Source organism: Parus major, chromosome 2 (genome assembly GCF_001522545.3).
Source record: "Parus major isolate Abel chromosome 2, Parus_major1.1, whole genome shotgun sequence".
Lineage (NCBI taxonomy): Eukaryota > Metazoa > Chordata > Aves > Passeriformes > Paridae > Parus > Parus major.
In genome coordinates this window covers 7,205,783-7,225,803 of record NC_031769.1, presented here as the reverse complement: position 1 = coordinate 7,225,803, position 20,021 = coordinate 7,205,783, and the positions used below count along the sequence as shown (strand labels likewise).

The 20,021-nt window shown below is 41.4% G+C and overlaps 1 protein-coding gene across 4 annotated transcripts in view; it reads right to left on the bottom strand.

Annotated features, from left to right (window-relative positions):
* DPP6 (dipeptidyl peptidase like 6) overlaps window positions 1-20,021 on the bottom strand; it is a 539,231-nt gene that overhangs the window by 109,896 nt on the left and 409,314 nt on the right. For all 4 annotated transcript variants that reach the window (XM_015619741.2, XM_015619742.1, XM_015619739.2 and 1 more), the window contains exon 6: window positions 4,970-5,022. In XM_015619741.2, coding sequence (XP_015475227.1) covers window positions 4,970-5,022 — 53 coding nt within the window. The remainder of the gene's footprint in view (window positions 1-4,969; window positions 5,023-20,021) is intronic.

The following is a 20,021-nucleotide window of genomic DNA, read 5'->3' as shown; positions in this document are numbered from 1 at the left end:
TTATATTATATTATATTATATTATATTATATTATATTATATTATATTATATTATATTATATTATATTATATTATATTAATAAAGGAATAGTTAAAATTAATAATAGTGTTAGGAGATCAGTACCATCAGTATATGGCACTGGAGTTCCAGATTTCCCCAGCAGCTTGCAGGAGAGATCCCTGCTCCACATCTGGACCTGCAGATGCTATTTGGGTACCCATAAATTACAAGTAGCTGGCACCTGCAGTGCTGCAGCTGGGGGGGGTTATGAGACGAGCCCTGCAGAAATGTTTATGATGGAGACAGCTGCAGGCAGCTCTCAGCAGCCAGAGCCCAAAAGCAGCAGCGCTCAGAGGAGCAGACGGGACAGGGCTGGGGCCAGCAGATGGCAGCCGGAGGCAGCAGCGCGGTTTTGGGGATGCGAGGAGGGAGGAGAATGGGAGCTGAGCCCCTGCACACCCCTGCCCAGGGAAATGGGAACTGCGGGGCTCAGCCCCCTGTGCAAACCTCCAACCATCCCGAGCAGAGGGCAAACGAGTCAAAGCAGCAGGGCTTTCGACCCCAAGAATACCAAGAGGCTGTGAGAAAGCTGAAATAACAGAAGGGAGGTACTAAATCTCTGTGATCTCTTCTACCCCGGGCTTATGTTAATTTTTAAATCGGATCCTTTGAGTCTATGGCAGTGGCATCTATTAGCTGTCCTATACAGACTCAGCGTTTACTTTGACAACAGCTCCTGTGGAAGAATGTACCAGTCCTATATAAAATCCCATTTGGGAACATATCTACTGAGGACAAATTGGTTTGTCAGACTTATTGAGAGCTCAAAATGAAATCTGGGAAACATTGGTATGAGCTCCTTTTGACTTCAGGCACAGCCTGGACCTGGAGAGCCTGCAGGACGTGGCAAAAATAATTAGAAAATTCCCTTTAAAAAACAATTTATGCTGGCAGATTAATAGCATGTTATTTAAAAAGTGATGCCAGATATTAGGTTAATTGGCTTCCTTATTAGTTAGCCTCAGCAGGGGAGTCGCAAGGGCATGAGCGGGTACAAATCCTAAACTGCCTGGCCCTTCTGATGAGGCAGATCATAGCTGAGGATGGGGAAGGGGACAGAGAGGGAGCACAGGAAAAGGGACACTGTCACAGCCTGTTTCCAGGAGTGATGGTTTGCTGAGCAGGAGGACACTGTGGAGGGGAGGGGGTTTGTTCCCCAGCAGTCACTGCCTCAGCCTGCAGCTGGAGAGATGCCACGGGCACACACCAGCAGGGTGTAAAGCTGTGCCTGCCTGTAGAAGAGGAAAAACTGAAAACAGTTTGTAAAAATGGCAAAGGGGCTGTTGCTCAGTGCAGAATTTTGTCACTGCTATTACAGACAGGTGGAGGACAAGGATGGCTGCTTGTGGATGGCAAATTCAACCATGGCCAAAGATCCTGGAATGTCAGACTGAACTGAACCTGGTGCTGTCAGTGTGCCCTCAACAACCTTCATCCACAGATATCCACCACAGCAACATTCCTGTGTTAAATATTATATAGGTCAGGAAGAGGTTTTTATCCCTTCATCCAACAGAGGCTCTACTTTCAGCTGATGTATTTCACCACCATTACATCACGTTCAATCTTCACCTCCTAGACCTGTCCTCTCTGTTCATGCACCACCCTAAATACCCACAGAGCTCCACAGGAAGGATAAATGCCCATGTCCCATGGAAATGGCAGTGTGCTGCCCTTTCCACCACTCACATGCACCATGATCATCTGGAAGGTCAATGAAATTGTCTTTCCACGATATAGTTTACAATGCCTGTGCATGTATCCAAAAGCCTGAACTGCAAACCACACCTTTTACCCACATGAGATTCATTGATCCTTCCAGCCCCTCTTCAGCTCGTGGTCTCCTGATCCACCACCACATCAGGCTGTGGGGACACCACTGCCTGACACCCCTGTGTGCCTTCTGGCGTGCCCTCACTTTCCAGATTTCCCCTTTATGCTGGAAACTTCTCCACATCCAAGATGGATCTCTCCTGACACATCCAACCCTTCCGTTCCCTGCACCACTGCCCAACCAAACACAGAGAGCAAGGGGAGCCACAGCTGGCTGCACAATAGAGTTATAGCTGGGAGGAACAAGGAGCTGGTTGTCAGGGACAAAGAAAGGTCATGCACTAGTAGAAAACTTCTTGGACCACTGTATTGTGAATTTTTAGCATTTCTAATACATCTTATGTATGATACTTCTATTTTTTCCACCTTTGTTTTGTCTGGAAGAGAACTGTGCTGTCAGTCAAGCTTTTTTTGCTCTTAGCCAGGTTTGCTGCAGACACAAAGCTTATGTGCTCATGCTGTGTCTTCATCCTGGTGCTGAACACTTTCAGCCCACAAGCTACTACTCAGATACATTGCCAGGAAGATGGAGTTTTCAAAAACTAAGCATATTGAGTAAATTCCCAGAAAAAACCCAGCCCAACCAACCAAGCAACACAAAACATAACCAAACCAAACAGACTGAGACAAACAAAAACCCAAACAAACAAAGAGATAGCAATTCACACACACACACAAACTACACTCCCCCAAAAAAATAAAAAAAGGAAAGCAAAAAACAAAGAGCAGATTGCAGCAGGGAAGGGAGGAGACTGAAGAAGTCTGGAGTGTGTCACATGGACACTACAGCTTCTGCAGGGTTGATGGTGAGAAATCTAATTTCCATGTTCCAACCATACATAAAAAAGATTTAACATCAAGCTCATGACTTTTTGTGCTGAGTGGATCACAAGATGCAAGCTGGAGGGAAGCAGGATGCACAAGCTACAGGGCTCAAAGATTTTAAATCATGGATGTCTCTAGTTTTTGTACAAAGTATTGTCTGTCACTAAGTAGAAGACAAAGAAGTTTGTTGTTGTTGTTGTCTGAGGGTTTTGTTGGGTTGCAGGTTTTTTGTGGGTTGGTTTGTTTGGTTTCTCGTATTCATTTTTTTGGTTTGTGTGTGGATGTGTGTGGATTAGTATGCTGAGACAAATCCTTGAGCAGTACCTGAATGTAGCTAGGATTTTTATGCAGAAAAAATGCTGAGAGATGTCTAAATATCTGTACCTCTCCATTGTTAACCCCACTGGTTACTGTACCAAAAAAAACAGATTGGAAAGAGGGCAGGGGAGTAAAAAATGTAGATGTTGCACTGTCTGATTTCTAGGCCTTTTGTCCCTAAGACAACATATCCATGTTGAAAAGTGAGTTCCCCTGAGGACTGCCCAGTGGGAATGCTGCTGATCCATGGTGCTCACAACAGTGGGAGCTGCCTGCAGGAAGCAGAAGGAAACCCTGAGCACACAGGCATGGCCAGGACCCTGCCTTTTCCCAGGGTAAGCCCCTGGAGGCAGAAATCAACAGGTCTTTGGAACATGTTCCAGTGTTTTCCCGAGTCCCAACCCATTTAATGCAGTGATATTGGTGAGAGAAAGCAGGTAGGAACAGAAGGGGGAGGTTCACACTGGATATAAGGAGAAAGTCTGCCCTTAAGGACAGTCAGGCAGTGTGACAGGCTGTGCAGTCCCCATCCCTGCAGGTTTTCAAAATCCAGCTGGATAAACCTCTGAGTAACCTGGTTTGAGCAGGAGGAGGGACCTCAAAAGAGTGTTTCCAGCCTGAGTTACCTGGTGATCCTATAATCCCTCTGCATACTAACCAGAAGGACTTTTTAAAATCTTGCATATTTTGACAGCTATTTCAAAGATCCAAAACACCTACTGTCTGTTTAGCCATAATGTATAATGTATAATGTATAGTAATGGCCACTAATCTCAGCAAGTATGTAAATGAGTCATGTGCAGTGCACTACAGACAAGGCAGAGCACAGCTACATTGTCCCTTTTTATCATTTCTGCACAGTTATCACCTTTAAGACACTTAAAACACACAACCTGACAGCAGCTTGCTGGCTTTAACTTCATACTTAGCAACAATGACTTGAGGGATTTTGCTGTGTAAGTTATGCATTTCCACTGCTGCTATGGAAATGTCACCCTGAAATGCTCTGTTCCAGCATGTGCCTACATGTGACTCTGGTGTGGTGGCATCCCATTCCTGACCAGCTGGGACACTGCTTGGATTGCATATAGGAGAGGAATGTATCTTTTAAAGGAAAAGAAGGTAGACACTAAGAGAAACCCTAATCATAAACCCTAAAGAAACAAGGCAGGTGACATGAGTGGTTGGGTGATGGAGTTGGAACCACAGGCACCACAAAGACGTAAAAAGGGAGATTAAAAAAAACCTGCAACTAATCAAAGCTAAAGAATCAAAGAATCATAGAATGTTTGAATGGTCTGGGTTGTTAAGGGACCTTAAAATCATCCAGTTCCAGCCCCCCTGCCCTGGGTAGGGACACCTTCTCCCAGACCAGGCTGCTCAAAGTCCCACCCAACCTTTGAACACTCCCAGGGATGGGCAGCCACGACTCCTCTGGGCATCCTGTGCCAGGCTGAATAACACTCAGAGGAAAAAAAATATCCCCAATATACAGTCTAAGCCTGCCTTTTTTCAGTTTGAAGCCTTGTCCTAACGCTCCATGCCCTTGTAGAAAGTCCCTCTCCAGCTCACTTCAGGCCCCCTTCAGGCACTGAGAAGCTGCAATGAGGTCTCCCCAGAGCCTTCTCCTCTCCAGTGCTCTGGTGAGTGGCCAGCCATGGCTCTCAGCCAGACACCACCACATCTATATTCTAGACAAAAACCCTGAAATCTGGAATATGAAATTCATGTAGTCTGACTCTCTGGGGAAGCTGACTACTTCTGTTTCCAGACTTCATCATCTTTTGCACAGCACACAGCTCGGTGGATGCTGCAGCTGAAAGCCAGGCCATTGCAAAGGGTTGTCACAGGAAAGCATTTGTCACAATACACATTGTTTTGCAGGATTCTTAATGGCTGAGTTTTTAAATGAAGACATTGAAAAATTGCTTACCCATGAGGTATTTTGCTGAGGACATAATATGCTGTATATGAATGCTGATACACCTGCAAAACAAAATTAAGAAAAAGAAAACAACAAAAAAAAGAGATTAGTAACTGTCACCTGTGTTAATAGGGCTCGTTTTTTTGCAAAAATAGTCTAGCATTCTTGGCTGAGAAGCTCTCCTAAACACTTCAGAATCTGTAGTAGAAAAGAACAATGCATTAATCCACTTAAAGCTGTTGTGTGTTTCTCTTCCTGCCCTTTATTACAGTGTTTGGCAGATCATGCACACCCAGATGCTCGGTGTCGTTTCCATGGCTACCAGGTCTTTGATTAAACTGGGGGCACACGGGCTCTGCAAAGGCTAAATATAGAGCAGCCATTAATGAGGACACCTTGGTCAGCTGGAGACATTCTCCATCACTGGAACTAGACACAACGCCTGTTTTCTCTGCTTTATTTCCACATAAATAAAGCAGGGAGCGGTGCTGGGGATATCAGAGTGGGGTGTCAGGCCCCTGTCAGTCAGGAAATAAAACTGTATCGAGTCAAGGCATGAAGTTGACCTCATATTTCTATGACCTGCTAAGTTGCATCTTCATATCCATCTGTGCTCTGTGGGCCTTGGGGAGGAGCTGGCCAGCTTGCACAGCAGCTCATCTCACAGGGCCAGTTTATTACTTATTTTCTATAGTAAACAATAACACCAGAGTCAATGCCAGTGATTTAGGAGATGGTGATTTTCCACTGGTGACAGAAGTCCCTTACAGTGATCAGGAGTCAGGGCACCAGTGTGAAAGGTCTGAATATGAATAATTTTATACAAATTTATACAGGGAGTCACTTTTTGAAATTATGTCCTGTTGCTATATGCAAGTAAATAAATAAATCTCCTAGCAATCATTTCATTTGGCTTCTACTTAAATATTAAACCATTTTTGCTGTCCAGAAACTCTCAGAAAGCATCCTGTCCCAGAGGACAATGAAGAAATTTCTTCAATACTTGCTTCACCAAGCAAGTTTGATCAAAATTATTTTTTCCTAGGCTACTCTGTTTTTGAACAAGTATTTTTTTAAGGCTTATGCCAAAAACCATGAGAAGTGCTGGAAGGTGCTGCCAGCCCCAGCAGATGCCATGCCAAGCACATCTTCAGTATCACAGGCAAGTGTGACTCACTGCCTGCCACTCTGGAGGGCAAACCTGCACTGTGGTGTCCAGAGCAGCCCTGCAGCTTCTGGGCTCTCAGTGAGGAGGCAGATGAACATGAGGCACATCAGTAAACACAAGGCACATCATCCTGCAAATACCAAGTCAAGCTTCTCTGCTACAAATTGAAACCAAACACTGAATCCTTACACTACTGCACGAGCTCCCTGAAAAACAGGCACAGAGGTGAAAGCATTGGATTTCTACCTATGACATGCAGACACTGATGCTGGATTGATGTGATTTACTTCTTCCCTGTGCAATTCAGTCCCTCCATTACAAGGACATCATGAGGTCACATCCCCAATTCCTGTCTCCTTCAGGCACTCAGATCCATAAGGACTCTTCACGCAAGGTGAATCTCTGGTGTGTTGGTACCAGGGAAGGTCTTGGAATACAAGTGAATTCACCATAATCCAGCATTTATTTTAGTACAAGTGTCCTTTTTAGATCCACCTGTGTCAGATGATGTCAAATAAATTACCATTTTCTCATCCTCACCCAATCATATCAAAGAGCTCTTGAATCTTCTGATGTCAATACCTGAGACCTGGCTGATGCATACAGCCTTAGAGTTTATTCCAGCTTTGATGAAGTCCTAAAACTGATTGCAATTCCTTAAATGAAAAGCACTGGAAGACTGAATCTGCCTACAAATCTGAAAGACCTGGTAATACACTGTCACTAAATACTGAGACACTTTTGTCTTCCAATATCCTGGCAGTAGGTTGGATAAAATGATGTAGATATATAAATTCTGATCTGAGGCTTGGAGGGTTGTTTAAGGTAATAAGCCATGTTGTGTTGTCAGACAACAGAGACATGAGCCCCCCAAAATGAGTATGAACAGATGCCTCCAGGGGAAAATCAAAAAATGTGGCAGAGGGAAAAGAAACAGCCAGGGAAGTTTTGAACAGGACACCTGCTGATGTCCTTGCTTGTGGCACAGGGTCCTACAGCCCTGTTGGAGAGTTCAGAGCTGTCTTAGAGGCATTAATGGAGACTGAGGCAAAACATTCCCTTTGCTGAGAGAGCTTAGGACTGAGGAAAACAAAAGTTGCAGGACATTCAATGTCCTATTTTATTTTCTGAATGTCATTTGTCATCATCTTGGGTCTTTGGCCAGACTCACATATCTCACATCAGCACAGTCTTCAGAGGCTTGCATCTGACAAAGTTCACCCACAGGAGCAAAATTTTCTCAGAAAAATCCTTACAATATGTAGGTTTGCTTACATTAAAAAAATAATTACTTGTATGAGCAAAGATTTCAGGATCAGACATTTCTTATTAATATTACAGTTGTTAAGGGCACAAGCACATCCAGCTCAAAAATCCCTCTCAGCCCAACTATTTCAAACCTACCTGGAAAATACTCTGCCAGCAAAGGTACTAATCAGACAGAATCCAAGAGAAAAATCACTTTATGTCTTTCTGAGAAATTAAATGGCTGCTTTCCTCTTACATATGCAAACCAAATGAAGTTAACTGAACTTTCTGAGAGGATGACTGTGTTTGCTTAATATCTCTACTAAATTTCTGCTGGGGTGAAGATGAATTTAGCTATTCACTTAGCAGCAGGAGAACCCCACAGCAGGGAAAAGTGCAGGGAAGAGATGAGCATTCTTCCAAAATCCAAACTGAGCCTCAGAGCATGGAGCGTCTTTAAAAGTTAGTATTCACTTCATTAAACCTGTCTGTTTCTGAGGCTTGGCCAACAAAAACAGCTGTATAAACTCTCTGTTCCTCTGTTCTGTCAAAGAGTGTGGTAAAAGCCATTGACAGATTTGATGCTCTCAGCCTGATTTTTAGCTGGATTCCAGAAGCATTACAGCTCCTCTCTGCAGAGAGGCATATTTGGGGGTAGCAGAGGTTTCTCTGCTCTGTAGATTCTGTGTGTCAAGCCATCATGAGTCAGAACAGGTTTGAGAGTGCTCTGAAGGGCTCTGGGTATCACCACAACCAGGTCACAGAAGCTCCCATGCCAGCTGTCACCAGCAAGTGCTGTAAAAGTCATTATGACAAAACCATTGGGCCAGAAACACTCTCCCACTGGGCTTCTCATCCCAGGTCACAGCACAGATATTGTTTACTTTCAATCTAAATTATGCCGTGCAACACGTGCATGTTTACACTGAAATTATAAAAGGACTGAGAGACACATCTATCTGTTCCACTGAAGTCATGGCAAGGCAATTATCTCTCAAAAATTCAGGAGAATGCAGGGCTAATTATATGTGACAACACCTTGTTGTGAAGCCACTGACCTCCTTTTATGCAACCAACAGAAGAAACCTGGACCTGGTCAGATGACAGCAGAAATGGAAACACTGCAGCACATGGAGCAGCAGAGAAGGGCATGTGCCCCTCCCATGCCACCAAATTCCAAAGGAACAGGGAAACTGTGGTTCCAACAAGGTACACAAACAAAATGGCAGAGGAAATTTCTGTGCTTTGTCACTACAGAGCAAAGCATGGTGTGAATGGTAACATCTCCTTGGATTCACTTGTTTATTTCTGTGAGGATACAGGTCCTTGTCCAGCAAGGCTTACTGAAACAGAAACTATATATTACTTAAGCACAGAGTGGATTTGGACTCATTAATTCCTTGTGACTCTTCATATACTTTAAATTAGAATCCACAGCTCTTCTTTTTGCCCCAGAGTAACTGCAGAAATAGGTGACACATAGCCAAGAAATTTGTGAAATGGGTTTTCAGCACCTTATGGCTGGTATGAAAGATTGCACTACCTGCTGAGGGTTTGTCATAAGCATCAGAAACAAAGAAAGGGTTTAGTTTACACTTCCATCTCTGTCTGTCAGTTTCTGTCTCACTTTGTGGGCTGATGCCAGGCCAGCACCAGCAATAATCAGCACTTATGGAAGGCTTTCTTTAATGTTTGCATGACAAGGTGCTGAACAGATACAAAGAAGAGGCACCTCATTTCAAGGAGGTTTACAAACAAAGTAAGGGGGAAAAAGCCCGTGGAAGAACTCTCCCCAAATCAGCTCAATCCACTCATCTTCCAGCAGGCTTTTCTACCAAAAGAGCTGATTTAGGGTCTTACCACCTGGCATATAAAACAGCCCATGGATTTGGGATTAAATCCACGTGGACTGGCTGCCATGAGCTCATGATTGTTACTTACTTGAAAAATACAGGAATAAAGCATGCTTTGCATCCATTTCCTAAATGGCTCCATAGAGCCACCTGGCCCTTTGTAAAGTAGTGTTATTTACATTAAAGAATTACCCAGAAAACTCACAAAAAAAAAATTCCATAAAACTTAGAGCTCACAAGGGACCAGTACAGGGCAGAGCAGAAGTGCAAGCTGTTTTCAGCTTGCAAGACTAAACACAAAATTTCCAGTGTTTAGTGTCTTTCTTTTTCAGGAAGCACACATTTAATCCAAAAAGCCATCCCAGTGGTCCCAAATAAAAATGAACACACCAAATAGTCATCAGAAAGAAAAGTGTACAACCGTTTGCCTGATAATAGCAAGAATATATTTTAATGTAATTAATCATAAAGCACTGAGGATTTATCTGGGTAAAATGACTCACATTTTATTCTGTAACAATAAAATATATCAGCAAATAATAGATCCCCTCAGGATTCTTAACAGACCCTGGCTGACTCAGGAATGTATCTGGCTTTACCCTGTGTAGTAAGACAGTAAAAATATATCACAGTGGCTGGTGAAACAGGAGCTGCCAGATCCATTAAAAGGGTTTCCCACAAAGAGTCTCTAAAAAGACATTTGCTGGAAATAGATTATACAGCCCATTTTCCTACTTATGCTATGAGCAGACAAATCCCCAAATGCACACATGAATGTCAAACCAATTGAATAATCCCAAACATTTGACATAATTACATATTCCACCTTTCAAAATGGTCCTGGCGCCCTTAAACAGTAACTAACGCTGTGATGCAAAATATGCAGGTAAAAGATGATTTGCCTTTTGGCCTTTAGTATCTGTGATATTTAAGAAGGCTCTGAAGCTGACAGATTAACAGGGAAAAGAGAATAAAGAATGCAGGAAGGCTGCTCATGCATTTTGTACCTTGTTTTCTCACAGTGGCATTAAAGGGAGGGAAAAACAAGTTCAGGAGGAAAATACCAAGCAAACATTAGCCAGAGGTTGTGGTTCCTTCTCCTGCATGGACATACCATGTGTGTAAAGGATACCACACTGTCACATGGATTAATCAGTCACCAATAAACAAATCTGATGTTCACAGGGTAACTATGTTGTTCATACAGATCTTCCAGGAGAGAAAGGGGTAATTATTTGACTAAAAATAGATCTCTGCCACAATCTGTTATGGTAGTCTGTGGAGGATTAAAGTAGGTTGCTCTACCTGTTTGCAGAATGTTCTGTATCTTTTACGAAAGTGAACATTTAAGAACTGAATTTTCACTTAATGTGTCATTATCATTTGCCTTGATCAAAATTCTTTATGATACCATTGGTTTCATTGAACCTTTCTGTTCTGTTGAGAAGAAATACTTCTTTTGCCATTACATGTTGAACTGGCCCTCCAAAGGGATGAAAAATCCATTCCTGTACCTGACCAACAACGTCTGTGTAATGTTTGTTCAGTTTTTGTACTTTCATTCTTCCCTCTATTTGTGATTTAGAGCACAAGGGGTTACCTCTGGCTGAGACATGGTTGGTTAATGGTGTTTTCATTTTTTTCCCTCAGTGGAGACAGAATGGTCAGCAGTGTTCTCCTCAGCCCAACTATTTTTGTAAAGGATTTTATTTTATTGCTAATGGGCACTCCATAGTAACCAGCTTGGAATTAGATTCTCAGAAACATCATGCTATCTTTTCCTTTTGTGTCACTGCAATAAAAAAAGATAAACTACCAAAATCCATACTGGTGTTTTATGCCCTGCACTCACTGAATCTTGATTGCTTGCAAGAACAAAACAAATCAATAAAGCCGTATAATTTGAGATGTCTTCAACATTCTCACCTTTCAGATTCATTGTGATACTGACCTATTTTGCTTCCTTCTGAGACAGCATATTCTCTTTTGTCCCTGCATTGAATTATCCCTTTACACTTTATCACTTCTCCAGTAATGCACCTCCAGTGCAGTCTCATGCTGTGTGTCAACCTGCTCCTACAGCCCTCTAAGGCACTCTTCCCATTTCTCCTCGTGCTTCTAATAAATTAGAAATCCCATAATGAAAAGCTACCAACGAGCATTTCCTGAGCATTGGTTCAGCTGGCAGGCAATAGCCCACAGCTGCCATCTAACACCTGATGTGGGATGCTCTTACCTGCTGTGCCTTATCCAGCTGATCAGCCACATGTGGGATGTGCTCACCGCCACAGAAAGGGCACTCTGGCTCTGCTGGGACACTCCAGACAGGCTGGGGAGCTCAGGGAAGGGCAGAGATGGGCAAATGGGTTTGAGCAAGAAAGTTGATGAGAAGAAGGGGTCTCTGAATCAATCAGCTGGTTGCTTGTGCTATAATTGTCTCTGTATTCCAGAGGAATTAATTTAACATTTGTGCAAAAGGAGGAAGATCTATACTTGGGGAACACATGTATTGCAGTTGTTAAGGGAACTAATCCTTTTTCTTGCAAACAGGAGGGAAGGATCCCAACCCAGCAGTGTAGCTGAGCCTGGGAGGGGTGGCACAGCCAACACTAACCTGCCAGTGCCTCAGAGAACCTGGTCCCAATCACAGCAGAGAGGACCAGGAGCTGCTCTACTCATAGCCAGTGTCACAGGAAATCAGCAATTGGGTGTCTCCAGAGCCAGGAAGAAACATTAGCAATTGATTTGGAAGAAGGAAGTAATAGTGCATTAAGCAGTGGATCACCAGGACCTGTCTCTATTTTTCAAATCTTTTAACCATTTAATCTCTTAAGACCAAAAATTAAATCACTGTCCTTGTTGTTTAAAGCACACCCAGGACAGCTCTCCAGCCATGCAGAGCTGTGAATGCCCTGCCACCCACGCCAGAGAGGCTTCCTTGGAGAACAATCTCCCATCAAGGTGACATCAGGGACAGACAGCACATTCCTGCCATGGGGGAAGGACATTTTGGAAGCATTTATAACACAAGCTGAAGCTGACGGTGCTGGGGTCATGCGCCACAGGCAGCACGCACGGTTAATATGTAAATCTCTCCCACAAACATACAGAGGCTGTGCTGGGATTAAAAACCGATTTTTTAAGCACCAAACCAAAGGTCTCTGAAACATCAAAGCCAAGGAGTTATTCCTTTACAAACAATCTCGTCTCAAGTTTGCAAAACAACGGTAAATAAAGTGTGATGGCAACATCCACCACGGTAATGGATGGACTGCCGTGTTGTAAGAGAATGCTGCTAATTCACCTTCCACAAACTGATTATCTATCTCAGTTGTTTCATGATAATAACTCTTTATTAAAAGATTACTTTTCAAATTACACTGTTGAGAGCCTTATACTGCTGACAAGGCCAGAAGGGAATTTTGAGGCCAGCTTGAGGATTTATGACTTTGTGACGGCAGCGGAGTGGAGTGGATGCTCTTTTTGTTACAAATGCAGCTCCAGAAGCAACTTAGGCTGCAGGTATTAACATACAGCTCGTGTGCCAGCTCTCACCCCTCGGAGAGCGTTAATCCAATCTGCCAACTGCTGCTGCACTCTAATACAGCTCTGCCCTGCCAAGCAATTACAAAAGCCTCCTTTTGCTCCCGAGCCACCTGTCCCTCACAGCGCTTCACTGGCACCACAGAGCCCTTGCAGTCACTGCCTTAAAGGACGACTGCTCCATTTTTAACTGGTAAATAAAATGGGAGCTGCAAAGCACTCTGTAGGATATTTGTGCACTTGTTGATGCTCAGGTTGTTGGGAAGTAGCTGAAATGAAGTTACAAAGAATTACAAATGAGGGTTATCAATAATGAGCTTCTTCTTTTGTTGATCTTTTAAAACTTTTATCAATATTAACATTACAGATATAATCTCTCAGGTTTCTCTGCCCACCCTCTATTTAGAAACATAGAAATGAGAATGAAATTATCTACATAGCTATGATTCTAACACACCAGACAATATATCTAAGGAAAAGAAGTAAAAGAACAAACATTATTATGTATTACTAGCACAAAAGTAACATAAGGCCTAATAAAACTTTTGGAAGGAGATAGCAATTATCCCAAATACAGGGAACACAGAACACCTTCAGATCTGTACAAACACACCCACAGAAACACACAACCATGAGCCTGGGAATATCTGGGATCCTAAAAATCGCTGTATTGGGCCAGATCCCAAGTCCATCCAGTTCACTACCCTGGCTCAGTAGCCCAAAACCAATTCTGACAGAAGACAGAAGAGTAGAGTTATCTGATTTACAGACATCCTTTCCCAAAATACTTTCCCAGGCTCTTGCACTTTGCAGCTTGGAGTGCCTCTCTTTGCAGCTGTCTGCCTTGAAGGATGTCCCTGCCACTGACCTCTCCAGCCACTCTTTACAAGCATTTACCCTTTTTGCACCTACAAACTCATGCAGCAGCTCCACTTTCCCAGACAATGATGCCAAAAGCTTGTGCAGGGTATGATTCCTCTCAGCAGCCTTTGATGTTTATTTTAGCCTTAGAATTACACCCTGAATTATACAGTTTATAGAGGGATAGCTGGTGGAGATGGGAGTTTACAGGGTTCACATCCACATTCACTTGGCTGACTCTCACCTTCACTGTCTTTGGAGCTGCAAGTCTGAGGGCTGAAGGACACCATGAGAAATCAATGCTTAATACAGCTTTTAATGATACATTAGATAATGCCTTCTTTCAAATAAATATTTCTTGAGCTGTGTGGACATTGACTGTGGAAATATCCTCAAAGCCTCTTTTTTGTAAAGTTTACAATGCAAATGGAAAAGCTTTGTAGCAATTATGTGAGAGCCAAGCCATAAAAATGTGCTGAATGCTTAGTACATCTAATTAATTTATTCATTTTAAAATAATTTGCTTTACAGTTAGAAATTGACAACTACAGAACCATGGCCTATGTTCTTTCTATTAAAATTTACTCTTAGCATGTAAAAATTGCTTTTTCTACTGTAGCAGTTGAGAATGTGAGTATTACAAAGAAGTTAGCACTGGCATTGAAATTTTTAAAGTTAGTCCTAGGCTGAGGGCACTTTTAGAAGACTCAGAGAAAAGAATCTGAAACTAGAAAGATGATCCCGTCAGAAAGCATTAGAGAGCAACAGTTTAAAAGCAGTGAAGTGGATGTGAAAGAAATGAAAATATTCAGATGCATGCTAGGAACCTTGGTCAAAAATCTGTTCAGTGAAAGATTCAATTTCCAGCTCCATGTGAGATCAGAAGACTCAGAGCTGTATCTCAATGTACACACAGATCTAATTCACTGGAGGAGACAATTCTCTATTCTGACATAAAGAAAACAAACTGAAATCCCATAGAAGGCAGAAGACATTTTATGTGTTATCTTTGTGATGCTGTGGGCAATTTCCATGGGGTAAATGGTCTGTGGTGGTGATGAGCCTCTCTCTGGAGAGCAGGGAGACAGCAAAGGGGAGAGCACAGAACCTGCTCTGCTCCTTGCCTGCTGCAGAGCCCTTCACAGCACTGCCATCAACAGCATCACTCTTCCTCTCCTGCACACAAAAATAAGAGGACTCGTGCATTTAAAGCTATGCCTAAAGCCCAATGGTGCCTCTCCCTTTTCAAGAAAGAGCTTCTTTTGAGCAGAGAATAGAAGAAAAAAGAATAGGAGATTCCATTTTCAAATCTGGGTCATTAACTGCCCAAGGAGGAACATTAATTATTGGTTTTAACATCAAGCTGGTAAAAGCAGAGTTCTGCAGGCAGTTAAAGAGATAAAAGGCACTTGTTCAAGGTAAACACAGAGAGCCACACACTCCTTGGCTTTAGGCATGGAACTTGGCTAAAGAGGAGAACATTTACATCAGAAGATTTGCATTTCTGAGGACAGAAACTTCATTGGGCTGCCTTGCATAGCAAGAGCTGTTCTTCCAGAAGAGGGCACTAAATAGATATTTTCTTACAATTTCAGTGATTAAAAATTAAAAAAATAAAAAGAACTGGAAATCAGAAGAATTAGACTGCTTCATATGTTTCTGCAGAGACACCAGAATTAAATTCTTTCTAGTTTTGCTTTCTGGTACTTTCAAAATCACTGTTGTTTTCTCATTTTGTACGCTATTCCTAATATATATCTTTCCTTAACATTTTAAAATAACCACCTATACTCATTATGATCCAGCACAAACCAGGATGTTCATTGTCCCTAAAAACTCAGGAAGCAAATTTATGCTAAAAATCAGGAACTCTTCTCTAATGTAATTCTGAAGCCTCTCTATGTTGCAAGGAATCTAATTATTTGTTAGATTTTAATTTTTTTGAATAATTTTCATACTGGTATTTATTTCAGTCCTCATAAAGCAAAGTTACCCCATGTTCCACTAAGACAGATTCCCATACAAATGCAAGAAAGAAAACTGATTATTTTACTGCCGTCCATCTGATTTTGACTATCTAGGAAACCTCACACATTATCTTGTGAAGGCTTTATTCAAAAACAAATTGCCATTTATTTTTAAGACACTTTGTGAATCTTATTAGGACATTAATCTCTACCAGTTTGTTCAAGTTAGCTCCTCCACACACTCAGAAAAGGAAGAAGAATGAGAACTAGAACCTTATGTGAGCTAAGAAAAATTGGTTATTTTTGTATCATGGTGTTTTGCCTTGAGGCTTTTTTATTTTTCCTTCCCTGCTTGATGAAAATCTCATTTACTAAAGAAAATATTTACAGAGGGAGACTGCTGATAGCTGATACTGATACATAATACACCTATGTACTTTTGCATGACAGGCTAATTATTTCTGAGTTTGGGTGCTCCTCTAGTCTTCCGTGGAGCTGTGGATTTGCTTTCCAGTTTACTGATGTGTATCTGTGCCTGTGAATAAATGCAGGATACAGTTTATTGGCCTTTGCTACATAAGCAAGGCTGTCCAACTTAGGCTGAAAAACAATTTTGCACTCAGTCATGTTTGTGCAATTTCTGTTGAAGTCTCCCAGCTCAATTCAGGAGGCTTCAGGTTTAGTTCTAATTCAATTTATCTGCATTATTAGGAGAACAGCAAGGGTTTAATCCATTGTTTTTAATAGGAAAGCAGTTAAAGCTCAGCAACTGAAGTCAGAAGACTCAGTTTTCAATGCTCTGCATTTCAAGATTTTAATGCTCTGCATTTCATGCAGAGTATTTTGTTGCAATGATCAGACTAAACAGTCCCTGGAGTGGAGAGAATGGAGACTCGCTAAGAAATGGGAGTTTGGTGCAGTTTTACCAAAACTATGGTATCCCTATGCAGGGAACAGGCACCAGCAAAACTGGGATGTGGGGATGGAGAACTGCAGGCTGTGCTGAGCTTTGCTTCAGGCAAACACATCATGCTGTGTTTCATGAATGCACCCAGACCATCATTTCAGAAGCACAGACTTCCCTCTGGAAACACCCCCATAAAGCAGGGAGTGACAGAGCTAAAATTCTGGTATCCAGAGTGGTTTGACTCCTGGCCCATGAAAGAGCTGTGGGCCCTGAGCCACCACAGTGGCTGTCACCAATAAATCATAGAAGGGTTTGGGCTGGGAGATCATCCAGATCCAGATGTCTCTGCTGTGGGCAGGGACACCTACTCCAGCAGGTTCCTTCAGTGTTGAGATGATCCCACCCCAAGAAGACCTGCTGAGAATGAGGAAAGCACCCATTCTTTGCATTTTAGGGGTGCAAACACATTTTCCATGGATTTTCCACAAGCAGCCCCCAACCCAGCCATTCCTCCTTGCTGACACTCACTGCCTATCCTGTCCCTTTTGTTAAGAATGGGAAAAAAAGACTTGAGATGTGTCTTTTATTACCAACTTTTTTTTTTCTTCTTCTATTTCTACTGAATTACAATGACCCTTAATTTTAAATAAAACCCATGCTCCATGGCTCAAGGATCCTAACTACCAAAATGTCCCTACAGTATATTTTTTTTAGTTCCTAGTCCCCCTCTATCTTCTTGTTTAAACTGTTTTTTCTTTCTCTCATTAAATCAAGCTGTTCCAAAGCAGAAGAATTGCTGTCAAATGCAAAGAACCATTCAGGCTACATAAAGGAACACAGTTTCTCCTGGAATTTTGTCAGGATTTCAAATGAACCATGAAGGTCCTCCAAACCAAATAAAGAATTGGTTTGACTTGTTTTCTTCCCCTGTATTAGTCCAAGACTGGACTTGAAATTTAGCAACATGAAATTTGTTTCTGTAGTTTCTCCCTCAAAAGAAAACTCTAGGATTAAACTTGTCTGTAATTATTGCTCCACTGGCCTGTAACTATGTCCAAAAATTTATTTTTTAAACAAAAAATTGGACAGAAATTGGTGGAGTGTTGACTGCTGAGCAGGAGGAACAAATACTCTCACCATTTGATAACATGTTTACTCAATTAAAGTGGGTATCCATCCTTCCATAGCAAGAACTTTTAATTTTGTAAGCACATGCAGCAGAGATGATTTGGCATCAAAAGGGCCCTGCTGCTGAAGGCACAACTGAGGACACCTGAGGAGGCAGAGTTTGCACAACTCTGTAATAGAGTTTTGAAAACCCACGAATCCCCTGAGGGTTGTGCTGCAAACTTGTCTCTCTCTGTGCCACAGCAGATCTCAAATATTAATTAGCCTGAAACAATTACTGATAGCAGCACACGGCAGCATGTTGGTACAGACAGAGATATTGCTACTTGTGCCTGCACTGAGATCCACTGCAGGAAAACCTCCCAGCTGCTGGGGTTTCATGAGTTACAGCTCTGGTTTATTCACTGAAAGGTGACCATGAGCTCCTGCCTGGGATAGACTCCCCCAGGTCGGACAGAAAACCAGATGGGAGTGTGGAAATGTTTTTGAATCAGCCTTCACTGATGCCTTTGAAAATTGTCTTTTGCCTATCTAGTTGAAAACAGCAGATGAGGGAATTTCATGGTGGGTTTGAGATTGGAAAAGATAGGCAGGCTTTCACAAAGACCAGATTCATAATTAAAAATTACCACAACAAGCTCCTTTTAAAATAAAATATTGCTTTTAAGTGTTGCCAAACAATTGCTGCTGCTTCAGCTTCAAATCCAAAGTAAACTATCACCCACAAATTTAACCTCTTCTGTGCACTTAGCACATTCTTGTTAATGCAACACTTCTGGACACACAGGCCTCAGCTTCAGTTATGTAAATGTAGCTGGAGCACTGCTGTTCTACCTCCAAGAGGTTAAACAGCACTCATCAAAAAAGCTTATTCACACTACTGATCTTGGCTGTTAAAATAATATCACTCAAAACTGGATGTGTAAGAAGAAGGAGAAAGAAAGGAAGTCCCCACCTTCAGCCCTGAAACCCCAGAACAACCTCACTGAAAACTCACTGAAAGCTCACACAGGCACACACATAAAAATGCTGCCATTTCCAGAAGCTGTGAGCATTTTATTGAAATATTAAAGATTAGCTGAATAGTATTAATAATATTTATTTGATGGGAATTAACTGAAGATGTTGCTTTTCTGAAAATTTAGCAAATTATCAGATTTGATGAGTGGCTGGCCTATGTGTTTCCACTTATTCATTAATAACTTTACTTCTGGTCATTAAAACAGCACTGAATGACTACAGTCATACAGCTCATTCTTCATTCACAACTACAGCCACACAGTTGGTGAATGGAGAAAAGAGAAGACACTGCCTGACAGGCACAGATGTAATAACAGAAATATTTTAACTAATATAAACAGTATTTGGACTGAGTCTTTTTCTTCTTTTTATTTAGGAAGTGCTTTATCCTAATCCATTATTTATCCTAATAGCAGTAACAATTTCTCACAAGTATATGAAGTTACAGTGCTTTAGGCTTGAAAATATTGGAAGAAATAATTTTAGCCACCAGCTTTTAATATAAGTGAACAATGCCCTTATATTGTGCGGCTTTTCAGTAGAGGAGTCCTTCTGATTTATCAACAACAATGATTCAAAACTGTATTCACATTAAAAAGAAGATATGAAAAACCATAAACATAAGCTTTTTATCTCAAAATGGCCCCCTCAAAAACTAATTATTTACAACAAACACCAAAAACTAAATAATAATCAATAAAACAGGTAACATTATTTTTTGACAGAAATATTCTATCTGTGCTCACTTTATCATGGAATCACTAAACATTTTCAGTGTTCCTGAAAACAACATAGGGTGAAAATGAAAAAAATAAATTTGAAATATATTTATTGCCAAAGAAAGAAAACAGATTTATGTAAGTCTATTTCTAGGCCTGTAAATCCATTTCAATTAAGCAATAAATATCATGACTACAGTCTGAGCAGTATTACGGATGATAGTTATGACAGTGTTCAATTTTCAGAGGTATATTTATCATAATAATGTTTATCACCTAGCTCAAAAGGATGTTGTGAAGATTCATTAATATTTATACCCATTAATGTTTTGGAAACAAGAATTATATTATTTTAATTTTTACAGCTAATTAAATTAGTATGAGGTTGTAATTGGACCATAAGCACAAAACCTAGTCATTCTACATAACAACCAGACATGGAGAAATAATAAAAAATAGTAATAACTACAATATTAATATGTTGCTTTCTAGAAATAATGCTTTTTTTACTTCATTCACACTCTAAATAGCAAGTCTAAGGTTTGTTCTGGGTCCTTCTGAGCTCTCTTTGGTCCCACCACTTGTGTTAGAGATACAGGGAGGGAGAACAGAAATACTGAACTCACCACATTAACTAGGCTAAAAAA